The 13790-nt window shown below is 40.5% G+C and overlaps 1 protein-coding gene across 1 annotated transcript in view; it reads right to left on the bottom strand.

The window, feature by feature from the left end:
* Positions 1-5000, bottom strand: part of LOC150087867 (F-box only protein 39-like) — a 44545-nt gene extending 39545 nt beyond the window's left edge. The window contains exon 1 of the mRNA XM_090369946.1: positions 4933-5000. Within this exon, the coding sequence (XP_090226072.1) occupies positions 4933-5000 (68 nt within the window). The remainder of the gene's footprint in view (positions 1-4932) is intronic.
* Positions 5001-13790: the final 8790 nt, after the last annotated feature.

Here is a 13790-nt window from a genome sequence, read left to right as displayed (position 1 = left end):
TTGCTCTGCATCACGTGATAAGTTGCCGCCTCAAATGCGTCTTCAACTCTGTTGCAGTAATCCTCGAATGCGGCTAGGTATAGGGTGACTTGTTCTCAGTTAACAGTTGTACTCTGTGAGATTCCTACTTTTTTGCGCAGTATTTGTATCGTGTAAAATTAATATGCCATAATTGCGTGAATAGTCTGCATGACTTCTGTTACGTATGTGAAAAAGTCACGTTAGCTTCAAGAAAGCGTCCCTTAACTCGAGCAATAACAAAAGCCTACTTCTTGTACTTTCTGCGTAAAGTAGGTGACGAGGACAAGAACTGGGCTCCACACATATGCTGCATTACCTATTCAAAACTCAACGCGTGAATCGAAAGGGATGTTTTATGCCTTTCGTAGTGCCCATGATATGAAGGGAGCCAACAAATCACGTCACAGACTGTTACTTCTGTACGGTGCCTCCTATTAGAAAAGTGATGACAATAAAGAAAAAGTGGAGAGTGACATACCCAAATATACCAAACTATTATATTTAGGCCACCCAAATAATTAAATTCTTCCACCGTGCTGTGTTTTATGTCTGTTAATTGCGTGTGTTCTGTGGTAGATTTGTCTGTTTGCTGGACGAAAAACTCCAGTTTCTGGGGAAAAAAAACCTGGCTATCTACGCCTGAGACCGACTAACTCAGCAACGGAATGAAAATAGCACATTAAAGTTCCTCGCGTCATTGACGGGATTCGAACCCGGGCCTTTTCCACCCAGTGTAGGGAGGACGATGACGATACCACTGTGCTACACGCGCAGACACCCAAATATACCATCTACAATTCGTCCTTTGCCTCACGGTGAAGTACTGCCTATTCCTGAACCACCCGCCGTTTTTTTGTACACTCTGAACCACATAAGACCACAGAAAATGAGCTTAATGACCTCATCAGGGAATCTCGAACTGCCGAAAAATAAGGCAGAGCTTTTGGCCTGGAGGTCACAACAATGGAATCTTCTAGATCATTCTGTGAAAGTTATAGCTTTCAGTTATAGCTCGGACACGGCATGGGTTTGTTAAGGGGAAGTCTTGTCTGATCAATTTGATTGGATACTATGATGTAGTCACAAAGGAACTGGATGCAAAGATTAATTTTGATATCATACATTTCAATCTTAGAAAGGCTTTTGATACTGTTGCATATGGAAGTTGCTGCACAAATTGGAGCAGTGTGGCATTGGAGGCAAATTGCGGCTATGGATAAAGGGATGGTTGAGTGGGAGAAGACAGACAGTAGTAATCAATGGGCACTGCTCTTCGTGGAATAATGTTATTAGTGGAGTCCCCCAGGATTGGTTCCATTGTTGTTTTCTGTATTCATCAATAATATCCATGATGGTATATCAGGCTTAATGTCCATGTTTGCAGACGGTACAAAGGTCGGCAGGGTAGTTAATGACAGTATGCTGCTGCAACAGGATCTAGAAAAGTTTAGCAGATGGGCTGAGAGGTCGCAACTGAAGTTTAACACTGACAAATGTAAAATACTGCATATGGGAAGCAGTAACCCCAGAGTAACATATCAACTGTGTGGTACTACACTGACAAGGTATAAGGTATGTTCGTGTCAGACGGCACCTGGGATTTCTCCCATCTCCGCGTGTGTTCGCAGTATCGAGGACAGTATAGTCAAGCTAGAGACTTGAAAGTGTGTGGGCCATGTCTGTGCAGTGTGATGTGTTGTGCTCATTGTTTGTTCGGCTTATTGGCCGCCAGCCCCTAGTGGGGCCCGACTTTGCCCCTACCTCGCCACGTGGAGGCTAGCCGGGTGTGTCCAGTATCACAACAAGTTGCTCTGGCAGGTCCTGCCACCTAGTTTCCTGGGATTTCAGTGGGTAGAACCTAAAAAAAAAAAAAAAAAAAATTTACGCGTTTGACAATGCTTAATGGGATTGCTGTTTGGGGTTGAACGCTAGAGAGAAATGTTAAAAAGCTTAATAAGTCGGGCAAAATTTTGATGTTATTAAATTTAGACATGTGAGGCTATACGCTAGATAAAAGATAATTGTGCTAGTTGTCTTAGAGATTTACACGAAACCGGTAAAATTTAGATGTTGATTAGAATTTGGCGGCATTGTTAAGGGATGTACTCGGTCGGCTTAGTGAGAGAGGGGGGAGACTGAAGACTGGGGGGGAAACAGATAGAAGAATAGCGACGATAGAGTAGGCATCCCCAAAGAGGTCAGTGGAGACGAGCTCCACCAGGCGAAGTATGGGGGGAGGCAGGGAGGGGGGGGAGACAGAGACCTGTCTCCTTCCTTGGGATGGGGTTTTAAAGGAAACCGGGTTAGAGTACCCAGTTCAGATCGCCAATGCGCAGCAAAGCCGCAGTATGTCTTTGTCGGTGATCATGTCCATGTAGTGTCGAATCCGCTAAGAAGATCAAGCTGCCCATTCCGCTCTGGGGGTGGGATATGTTAGCTGGCAGCGGGAACCCACCAGGCAAAGGGGTGGGAGAGACACACATTTACTTCGTTCATAATCTGCATTCTCACTCTTGTTGCATTCTTCTTTTTTTTATAACTTTTTTCTTAATATTTCCCCCCTCCCCAAGTTTTATATATATATATATTTTTTTTTTTTTCACTCACACTCATTCATCTTTTTCTCACACACCAGGGGGATGCAATGATGTGTAATATAAATTTAAATACTAATTAAAACTAGGGTTAGTGTGTACTTAACTGTAGCATTTATGGTTTGTGTTCTTTTTCTCACACACTTACACTTTCATTCATTCTTCTAGCTCTCATTTCATTTATGGTACTACACTGACAGTGGTAGAGAGTGAAAAGGACGTGGGGGTAATTGTGTAGGCAGATATGAAGTTTTCTGAGCAGTGCAGACGGTCTGCAAGAGTAGCTCATTGTGTCTTGCCAATGATATACAGGAATTTTTCTAGTAGGGATAAGAAGGTGATTATCCCTTTGTATAAGGCAATGGTCAGGCCACACCTTAAGTATTGTATACAGGTGTGGAGGCCTCATTTTAAGAAGGATGTAGAGCTGTTGGAACGAATACAGAGAAGGGCAACAAGATTAGTGAATGGAACAAAGCGTTGCTCTTACGAAGAAAGATTTAAGTTTTGCAAATTGCAGCATCTGGAGACTAGGCACCTGCGAGGTGATCTGACTGAGGTGTATATAGCCTTGAATGGTTTGAGCATGCTCAACGCTGATGGGATTCTTCCTCTTGCTCAGAATAAGCGCCTGAGAGGGCATAAATTCAAATTAGGGAAAAACGGTTGTAGGATAGATGTGCGGAAGTTTGCCTTTAGCCAGCGGGTGGTTGATTGCTGGAACAAACTTCCAACTGTCTTTGTAGAAGTTGATAGCTTAAACAGATTCAAGGCAAAACTAGACAAACATTTGGAGCAAGTGGATGGGTGAAATGAGAAGGGTCTGTGTGTGTTTTTTTTTTTTTTTTTTGTAGCTGATGCTATATAAGTTTGCTTATATAGCATCAGCATATATAAGACATACATGCATAAGTTTGCATGTCGAAGACAACAGGCGTTTAGCGTATATAATGCGAACGCGCCTAAAGTTCCCTGTCCAAGTACCGTCCGTCCACTGTTCAGGTTGCATCTGAACAGTAACGATGGAACCAATACGTTCCGAAACTGGTCACAGCAGTGCCCCATGTTTAATGGATAAAGGATGTGAGTAATAGGCGACGTTATCTGATTAAAAACGATATTAATTACTTCGGGTTTTCTCCGCGGATAGTTGTATTCGTTTCTAAAGAGAATAGGCCCAAGCGCTGTTACAGTCATTTGTGAGACTGGAGCATACCAGACTGCAAAAGTCGATGCAGACAAGCTATATTTTAGGTGCTGTTTCAAATGTTGTGGTCATGTGCGCTTGAAACGGTCTCACTTTTATTATTTATATTAGAAAGGAAAAAAAAACTTGTTTTATCATAGGGCAGTAACTACCAATCCTATCTCTATGCGATTCTACAAGAATGTGACCACTACTCTTTAATCATCTTACGAAAGGGGTAGTATGTATAAATTTAAGGGAGAACTACACAAATTATTAGTGAGGGTGGATAGGTGATGTGGGTTTTTTTTTTGGCTGATGCTATAGTAGACACTTTTCTCCTTCTTGGTGCTGGATTATTCAAGCGACAGAAATATAGTTTAATTTTTTTTAAAATCGATTTTCTATGGGCTATGTTCCAGAATTTGGGTACAAGTTTTCTCTGCGCAGTGGGCGTGGTTTATTTGTTAGGTACCCTTTCGGTTGATTGTTGCAAGTAGCAGTAATTGACATGCCCAGGCCTCGCTATCTGCAGTTTTAATTGGGGTTGAATCCATCCCGAATTGGTGGCGTGAACTAACGGAACCTTTTTTTTTTATATAGTTCAAAATGAAAGTGTACTAAAAACAATAAATTACTCACAGGACCTTCACATTTCCAGTCATTGCGAAGCAGTGGGCGGAGCTAGACCTGTCCATCACTCATTGTCGCAAAGATCCATGGGTAGGAGCCCTGTACTGAAGTTAACCCATCATTTTCCACTACTATATTGTCAAGCTCCCTTCTTTCCGCATCCTACCCAGTGATCTTTCTGACATATTTTCACCACTCCTGATTTTCAGCCATAATGGTTTCTACATACTGGTATTTCAAGTACAATATGAGGTATTTATTACTTCCAAACAACGATGAAAGGACAACGCGTACAAGATCCTTAAATTACAATTATTCAGGAATACTATAATATAGTATTTCTATATTAAAATGACATCGGCAAATGATGTGAAAAAATATATATATATATTATTATTATTATTATTTCCCATTTTCATTCTCGAAAACAGCCGAAAGATTTACCCAATGGATAAAAATATTATGGTAAATTAAATTAAAGGTATTACATTAACTTACCGATCAACAAAAGTCATGGCTCTTTCGATGTTGCTGGTCACAGGTCCACTGATAAGTTCCACGAACATGCTCCTCCATAGTTCCGGTCCGTGAAAAGCCTTTGACCAATGACGGCAAACAGCCGATGCCGATACACGATCCTTATAATTTAAATATGAAAAAATATTTTCTAAAATGGGATCTGGTAGCACTCCCCACAATGAATTTGACATCGAAGAATTTTCTTGTTCCAAATTTTGAACTTCAAGGTCGTCCATTTATTATACATATTATATCTAAATCCAGACGTAAAATTTTAACTATGAAAGCTAAATTAAGTATTAAAAAAAATTAAGTCCTAATTTTCAAAAAAAGCATAAATATCGCCCGGTTCAAATCTACTATAACATTTAATAGAAAATTTACCGGAGATAAATTACCCTATGGACGACCGGTGTAAAATGACTTACAAATTTAGCAAAAATTCACGCGGAAAGTATGCTATGATACGTTACGCACGAAGTGCATACTGCACTTTCAATGTTGTGTATAATCTATGTGTTGTATGTGGTATAAATTAATGGACTACACAAAAATATTTTTGAATAGAACAAAAATCAGAAATAAAGGAAAAAGAAAAAATATATAGATTGGTAAAAATGATGTATGTACTATTAATTCGATTATTAATAGTACATAAATAAATTTAATATTAAAAGGATTGGCTGCTAAATTGAGTATTCAATCTAATGTTTCAATCAATTTTGCTGATTTAATTTAAATTTTTAAAAATTAATGAACGTTCTTATTTAAATGATCATGATATAAGTAAAAATAATTCTTGACTAAATATCTAAGAGTATGTAAAAGGATTGTTTATGCATGTGTAATGCACTTCCATCATTTCTACTACCCAGGTAGTATGAATGCATATTTAATTATATCTCATAATATTATAAATACTTTTACAACGAGTTGTCGAGGTATTGCACTGCTCTGAGTGGAGCCTCCGTAGCAGTGCGTGGCACACGCTTCTTGATTAGACCGGGGTTCGAGCCCGTGACCACCAAATACGGAGGATGCGGAAAGGTCAGGGAATGACCACCGCATATCCCCGGAGCAATATGGCCTAAGTTGCTAATGTTCCTAAAAACCAAATAATATTAACAACAACAACAGCACTGCTCTGAATAAGTAACGCTTCACCAGTGGAGAAGAAATGTTACTTATTCTCGGCTGATAGCACCACCCAGACGGCACCGTTTTAAAGCTTGTTGGCTTACTCATCACAACAACAGGGTACCTGCGCACCCACCGATTAGTAAGTCAGCAAGCTTCCAAACGGTGCCATCTGGGTGGAGGTATCCGCCGAAAATAAGTAACATTAGTCTTCTCCACTGGTGAAGCGTTACTTATTCAAAGCAGTGAAATACCTAGTTGTGAAGGTATTCACAATATGAGATATAATTAAACGATGCATCCATACTACCTGGGTAGGGTAGTAGAAATGATGGAAGTGCGTTACCCATGCATAAACAACCTTTTTCATGATATAAGTAGATTAAAGTCCGTTCAAGAGCGGAAGTAGATAAAACGACTCCTATAGATAAAATTAAAGTCGTTTCAGGTTGCATATATTTTTTTTTCATTCTTCTAGGTGTTAAGTAGCTAAGGCCATGAGGTGTCAGTAAAGTGTGAAGTCTGTTATTGTCATACGGCACCAGAGGGTTTCCTTCATCTGCATGTGCTTCCATTGTGGGTGCACCAGTTCGCTGGGAAATACCAGCGATTTAAAACTGTGCGGGAGTTGTTCATGTGTAGTGTCGTGTACCGTTGTTGATCTGGTCATTTAGCCTCTACACCCCTGCTGAAGCTCGACATTACCCCGTGGAGGTAGGGCAGGAACCCAGTAGACTCAGTTTTACTCTGGAAGGTCCTGCCACTTACTTTCCAGAGATTTCGGCTGCTAGGACCTATAAAGAAAAAAAAACCGTTAGGTTAATGACGATGCACACACACACACATATATATATATATATATATATATATATACACACATATGTACAATTATAAACACACATGTGTTGACGCGGGGTATAACCGCTCCTGACCACGTGGTCAGGAGCGGGGGTACAGTAGCACAGTTTGACTGTTTTTACTGCACTACTTGACTGTTAAATACAGTCGATCTGCACTGGACCAGCGTGGCAGATTATGGTCCATTTCCCTCAGCATGAATTGTTGAGGAGGCTTCCATCCTGCAGTGGGTTGATAATGGCTCCAACTTACCTTTACCTTTTTTTTTTTTTTTTATGATTGCTAAGGTTGTTATGCCGAATTATGGGTGTAAAGGATTTTTGGCACATTAAGTTTTTGTTGTGTGGGGCTTTTGCTAGCATAAAGATAAAGGTGGGGGAGACAGAAGACTTGGAGTGAGAGACAGAAATATGGGGGTCAATAGGGTGGGTAGCCCTGGTTTTCAGTGAGGCATGCCCATGCCCCACCAGAGTAGAAGATTTGGGGTGGGGGGAACGAAGCTCGTCCTCTCCCCCAAGAATGTGAGAACAAAAGGTGAAGAGGGCTAGGGTGCCCTATTCAGATCGCCATCAGTCTGTTGGAAGTTATGCTGCTTTTAGTCTCTTCTCAGTTTTCGGTGGCACTCATGGGGGAAATCCCCGTCCTGGTGTTTCTTCCAGTGATCAGCGTACTGCTTTTAAATACATATATATATATACACAGTTATGCCCAGTTAATTTATTAAAGTACAAATAAAATAAAATATAAGTACAAAATTCAGTAGCTTTCGGAACACGTGTCCCTTTATCAACTGACAAATTTGAATACATTACAAGCAAAGTGTGGCACGTTACTCATGCGTCATTGTTGTAGCACGGACGTGTGCTGCCTTACGCCAGTGATCATCCATCAATAAAACGGTTGTCTCTAGGATGGGATGTATACGCATGCCTTTCTGGCGATTTAATGCCTTAGGGTTGTTTATTATGTTTAGTGACTCTAGCCATAGGCGGTGGCGAAAGTGTCGCGCGTGGTCCACTTTCGCCACCGCCTATGGCTAGAGTCACTAAACATAATAAACAACCCTAAGGCATTAAATCGCCAGAAAGGCATGCGTATACATCCCATCCTAGAGACAACCGTTTTATTGATGGATGATCACTGGCTTAAGGCAGCACACGTCCGTGCTACAACAATGACGCATGAGTAACGTGCCACACTTTGCTTGTAATGTATTCAAATTTGTCAGTTGATAAAGGGACACGTGTTCCGAAAGCTACCGAATTTTGTACTTATATTTTATTTTATTTGTACTTTAATAAATTAACTGGGCATAACTGTGTATATATATATGTATTTGAAACTATGGACCCCAGTACTCCAGGCCCATTTGTCACTGTGCTGCTTTTAGTCTCTTCTCTGTTTTCAGTGTCACTCATGGGGTAATCCCTATCCTAACGTCTCTTCTTGTAGTCAGCGTTCCACTCGGTCAAGTTTGGTGTCCCGTGAATTTCGATTTTCTGTTTCATCTGGTAGCGTTCCTTGTCAGTCTCTATGTTGATTGCTGTAGATTTCAATTAGCATTTTCCTCCTGACAAATAGATCCTGCCCGAAGGGGAGCGCCCTGTATTCTTCCTCTGAATCCAGGAAGTGGGACTCCAATCCCTTCGGAAAGTTTCTGATTCTTGTTTTGAGTATCCCTCTAAAGTCCTCATATTGTAGAGATTTATAAGCTATGTGGCTCCAGCTTTCCCTCTCCCCAAATGTACAGCTGGGATCGTCGGTGAGGCCCAGCCCTTAAAGCTTTTCATTGTAGGGGCCATGTCCTGTTAACAGCGTTGTCATGTGGTACCCTGGAAAGTATAACATCGGTTGATTTGGATATATCTTGCGAATATCCGGTAGGAATTTTTTTTGTCATTTCGCTCTTGGTGAGGTGTCAGTAATGCATATCCACTTTAATTGGTCACCTCACTGGTAAAGTTCCAGGAATATTCCATTTGTGTAGTAGGATGCGTTGCATCATGACGCGAGGTTTAAAATCACGCTCTTATGCTTTACTGTATGCACGTGGTTATACACAAGAAATTATAAATTGAGTATACAATCAAGCAAGAAACAAAGCGTGCTACTATAATAACAGAATTTCCTTAATTTCAAAGAAACGTTATGTAAAAACTTAAGTTATTTTCTGGACCAAGTTGATCGTGGTGTCAGAAGACTGACAATCCGAGATTTTTATATTTATGATAAAAAAAAAAGTAACAATCATGCTTAATTCCAGTATTAAAACAAAAATATAAAAAACTCTTGACGAGATGGGATTTTTTATGAGAAATCTCAAAACAGAATAAATTTTTTAGCGGAATGAAATAACGTCACACGAAATAGACAGAAATATTTACCTGAACTGAGGCGAAATTGTTAAAAACTGGTAAAAAAATAAAAATTCAAAAAAGAGTGGTAAAAATAAAATATTTTTAATATGAATTAAAGCACGTATTTCATAATTCATAACACTTGTAATTATTCAAGTACAGTCACCAGCTTTTGCTGCGAGATAGCTGATTTGGTTATATGGAGGCTGGGAGGGACCATCTTGCACAGTCGGCAGTTATTATGTCTGTAAATTGCATATATTCTGCGTCGATTTTCATGAACGGAAATCCCCAGTTTCCGGAAGTAAATACCACGCAGCGTTCGCCTGAGACCGATTAACTAAGCCATTTTGTGAGAGAAAAAAAAAAAAAAAAAAAAAACCATCGAGAGAGTCGAATCGATTCTTTTCTGTCTATCGGAGAGGGGGGGATAATGGCAATTATATCAACTATGCTGTCGCGAGAGCTTTGTCCTTATAAAATTATTATAAGTTTTACTGTTTATTCCAAAGGCCCAGGAGTGAACCAAAAAAAAAAAAAAAAATATATATATATATATAGCATTAGCATTAGCATTAGTAGAGGCATTTGATCCAAGAAAGCAAGCTTATGCAGCATCAGCCAAAAAAAAAAAAAAAAAAAACCCACTTCCACTTCACCCTTCTGTTCGTTCAAAATACCTGTCCAGCTGAGCCTTAAACTTATTTAGGCTATCAACCTCCACCACAAGGGATGGAAGTCTGTTCCACCAACCAACCACCTGCTGGCTAAAGGGACGTCTATCCTACATCTGTCTTTCCTCAATTTGAATTTATGCCCTCTCAGGTGATTTTTCTGAGCTAGAGGAAGAATCCCATCAGCATTGAGCATGCTTAAACCATTCAAGGCTTTATACACCTATACCAGATCACCTCGCTGGTGCCTAGTCTCCAGACACTGTAATTTGCAAAACTTAAGCCTTTCTTCGTAAGAGCACCCCTTTGTTCCATTTACTAATCATGTTGCCCTTCTCTGTACTCGTTCCAGCAGCTCTACATCCTTCTTGAAATGAGGCCTCCAGACCTGTATACAGTACTCTAGGTGTGGCCTGACCATTGCCTTATACAATGGAATAATCACCTCCTTATCCCTGCTGGAAAAATTCCTGTATATCATTGACAATACTCCATGAGCTACTCTTGCAGCCCGTCTGCACTGTTCAGAGAACTTCATATCTGCCTGCACAATCACCTCCAAGTCCCTTTCATTCTCTACCACTGTCAGTGTAGTACCACAGAGTTGATACGTTGCTCTGGGGTTGCTGTTTCCCATGTGTAGTACTTTACATTTGTCAATGTTAAACTTCATTTGCCACCTCTCAGCCCATCTGTTCAACCTTTCCAGATCCTGTTGCAGCAGCATAGTGTCAGTGGTGTCCTTGACAACCCTGCCAACCTTTGTATCATCTGCAAACTTGGACATTAAGCCCGATATACCATCATCAATATCATTTATAAATACAGAAAACAATAATGGACCCAACACTGAGCCCTGGCCGACCGGGCTAGCCGAGTGGGTAAAGTACCTGCCCGGCAACCCAAAGGTCGCGGGTTCGATTCCCGCCTCGGGCTTGGATCAAAGTACTGCAAAAACCTTGGGAGGTGCAATATGGCCACAGAAGCCGATGCGCCAACAACTACCAAATCAAAAAAAAAAAAAAAAAAAAAAAAACTGAGCCGTGAGGGACTCCACTAATAACATCAGTCCACGATGAGCAGTGTCCATTGATTACCACTCTCTGTCTTCTCCCCCTCAACCACCCCTTTATCCATAGCAGCAATTTGCCTCCAATGTCACACTGCTCCAATTTGTGTAGCAGTCTTCCATGTGCAACAGTATCAAAAGCCTTTCTAAGATCCAAGTATATAATATCAAAGTTATTCCCTGCATCCAGTTCTTTTGTGACTGCATCATAGTATCCAATCAAGTTGGTCAGGCAAGACTTCCCCTTAACAAAACCATGCTGTGTCTGAGCTATAACTGAAGTCTTGTCTAAATGATCCTGCAGTGCTTCTTTAACCAGTGCCTCCATTAATTTTCCTGGAACAGAAGTTAAGCTCACAGGTCTATAATTACTTGTGTCAGCCTTTGATCCTCCTTTGTGAATTGGGGTCACATTTGCACATTTCCAGTCTATGGGTACCTCCCCTGAGTCCAAGGAAGCTCTCATAATTATGGCTAAGGGTTTGCTTACTTCCTTTGCTGCCTCCTTTAATATAACTGGATAGATCCCATCCACCCGGGTGCCTTTCTTGTGTTTATCTTCAACAGTTTCTTCTCCACTTTACTCCCAGTTATTTCAAGATTCTGTAGCTTACTGCTAGAGTTGAATACACCTCTGGCATTCCCCTCGCTGAATAACTCCTCATGTGTGAACGTCGATGCAAAATATTCATTTAGTTTGTTAGCTACCTGAGCAGGATCATCAACAGTTGACCCATCAATATCAAGTGGACCAATCTGATTCATCCCCTTCCTTCTAGAGTTTACATAAGTAAAGAACTCTTTGCTGTTTTTCTTTGCATCCCTTGCCAAGGATTTCTCGTAATCTGCCTTCGCCTGCCTAACCTCCTTTGTAACTTGGTTGCATATCAACTTGTATCTATCATAGGCTTCTGTGTCATGTGTTAATTTGTATGTATCCCATGCATTTCTCTCCTCTGCCATATGCCTCATTAGTTCATCTGACATCCATTTTGGCCTAAACCTTGAACAATATTTCTTAGTTGGTATGTAAAGCCTAGTAGCTTCCAAGATAAGTTCTTTGAATGCTTCCCATTTTGAATTTGCTGTTGGTAACATCATCAGTTGGTCCCACTGTATATATGTAGTTGGTCCCACTATATATATATATATATATATATATAACCTGCTATGTTAAGACCATCTGAGAGTCAACTGATCTGTCCATGCATATTATGTTCATAAATGGCGTGTGTTCTCTGGTCAATTTGCTTGTTATGTTAGACGAAAAACCCGAATTTGCGAAGGGAATCTTTTCTGTCCACGCTAAGACCGATTAACCTAGCTACAGAGTAAAAAAAAAACCTCATAAAAGTTCTTCGCGTAATTGACGGGATTCGAACTGAGCCTTTTCCATCGGTTGTGTGGAGGACGGTGATTTTAACCCTTGCGCTACCGCGCAGATACCCAGCAGTGAGCGGCCTTTTTCACTGGGCTAGTTAAATTAATGAAATTAATTGACATCAGAATGGCTAATCCCCAAATATCTGATAGAAAAGGCTCCGCTTCGAATCCCATAAATGAAGCAAAGAACTTTTGTTGGCTTTTTTTCGCTCTGTGGCTGAGTTAGTCGATCGCAGAGTTGACAGAAAGGAAATTCGAATTTTTCGTCGCGCAGGTCGACCAGAGAACACACACAAATTACGAACATTTTACACATGGGTAGAGAAGTTAGTTTTCGAGTGGCCCTAATATAACGCATTTTTTATTAACTGTACTAATACGAAAGCATACTGTACGACGATTTTCATTTTTAATTTTGTTCGTGTATCTATGCGTAAAGCACCAAAGGCCCTGAGACATCAGTAACCTTGTGTATTCATTCTTAAGTCGGTTTTCTGTCCTTCGTGTGTGATACAACGTACATAGGTGTGAGGACTAATGGTATTTTTAGAAGTGCCCTCGTGTGTTGTACAGTTGATATAATCATGCGTCCTCCCCACACCAGGTGGAAAAGACCGTCAAATTACGTCAATAACACATGGAATTTTAGTTGTCAATGGCACTTGGATTTTAGCTAAGTTAGTCAGTCTTAGGCGAGGGTATTATAGTTTTTTCTCCATGTAGCTAGAGTTTTTTGTCCAACAAAAAGAAAATCAACCACAGAACACACTCAGTTTACAGACATATTATATACAGGCTACAGCGTAATATTGCCAAAGTTTCTGATGCGGCTAAAATTCTACAACAACTAATCAACTTATAGACGTACCAGTGGTCATGAATAGTGGTCACACACTTTGGCTGGTGACTGAAAATCTAATTCAGGCCTTTTCTCCATGGTGTTGAAGAACAACACGCGAAGCCATCCCACTATCCGCACATACAACCCCAAGGGGCTCGCATCTCGTAAGGCTTGGGTATGGCAAGCCACACTCAGGGTCCTGAGCTGGATATCATCATTCTTCTCTTTCTTGGTTTTTCTTTTACTTCTGACCTTTACCCTTCTAACTTCTACCTCTCTCTCTCTCTCTCTCTCTCTCTCTCTCTCTCAGGGTGACTCAATTTTTTTATTTTTATTTTGCTGGTACAGCAGAAGCCTCAGGCTTCCTTGTATCATATGGCTAGTAATACTAATAACATTTTTTATTGCGATGATAGCTGTAAGCAGATTTGGCGAAATTAGATTTCTTTTTTGCTGAATTTCAGATTTGGCTTTGTGGGATTTTCGTTCTGAGGAATGGCAACACTAGGTGGAACACA

The sequence above is a fragment of the Mastigoproctus giganteus genome, chromosome 3 (assembly GCF_048544385.1).
Source record: "Mastigoproctus giganteus isolate SK-2022 chromosome 3, ASM4854438v1, whole genome shotgun sequence".
NCBI lineage: Eukaryota > Metazoa > Arthropoda > Arachnida > Uropygi > Thelyphonidae > Mastigoproctus > Mastigoproctus giganteus.
Note: the sequence above shows the minus strand (reverse complement) of the source record. Positions and strands in the feature narration are given on the sequence as shown.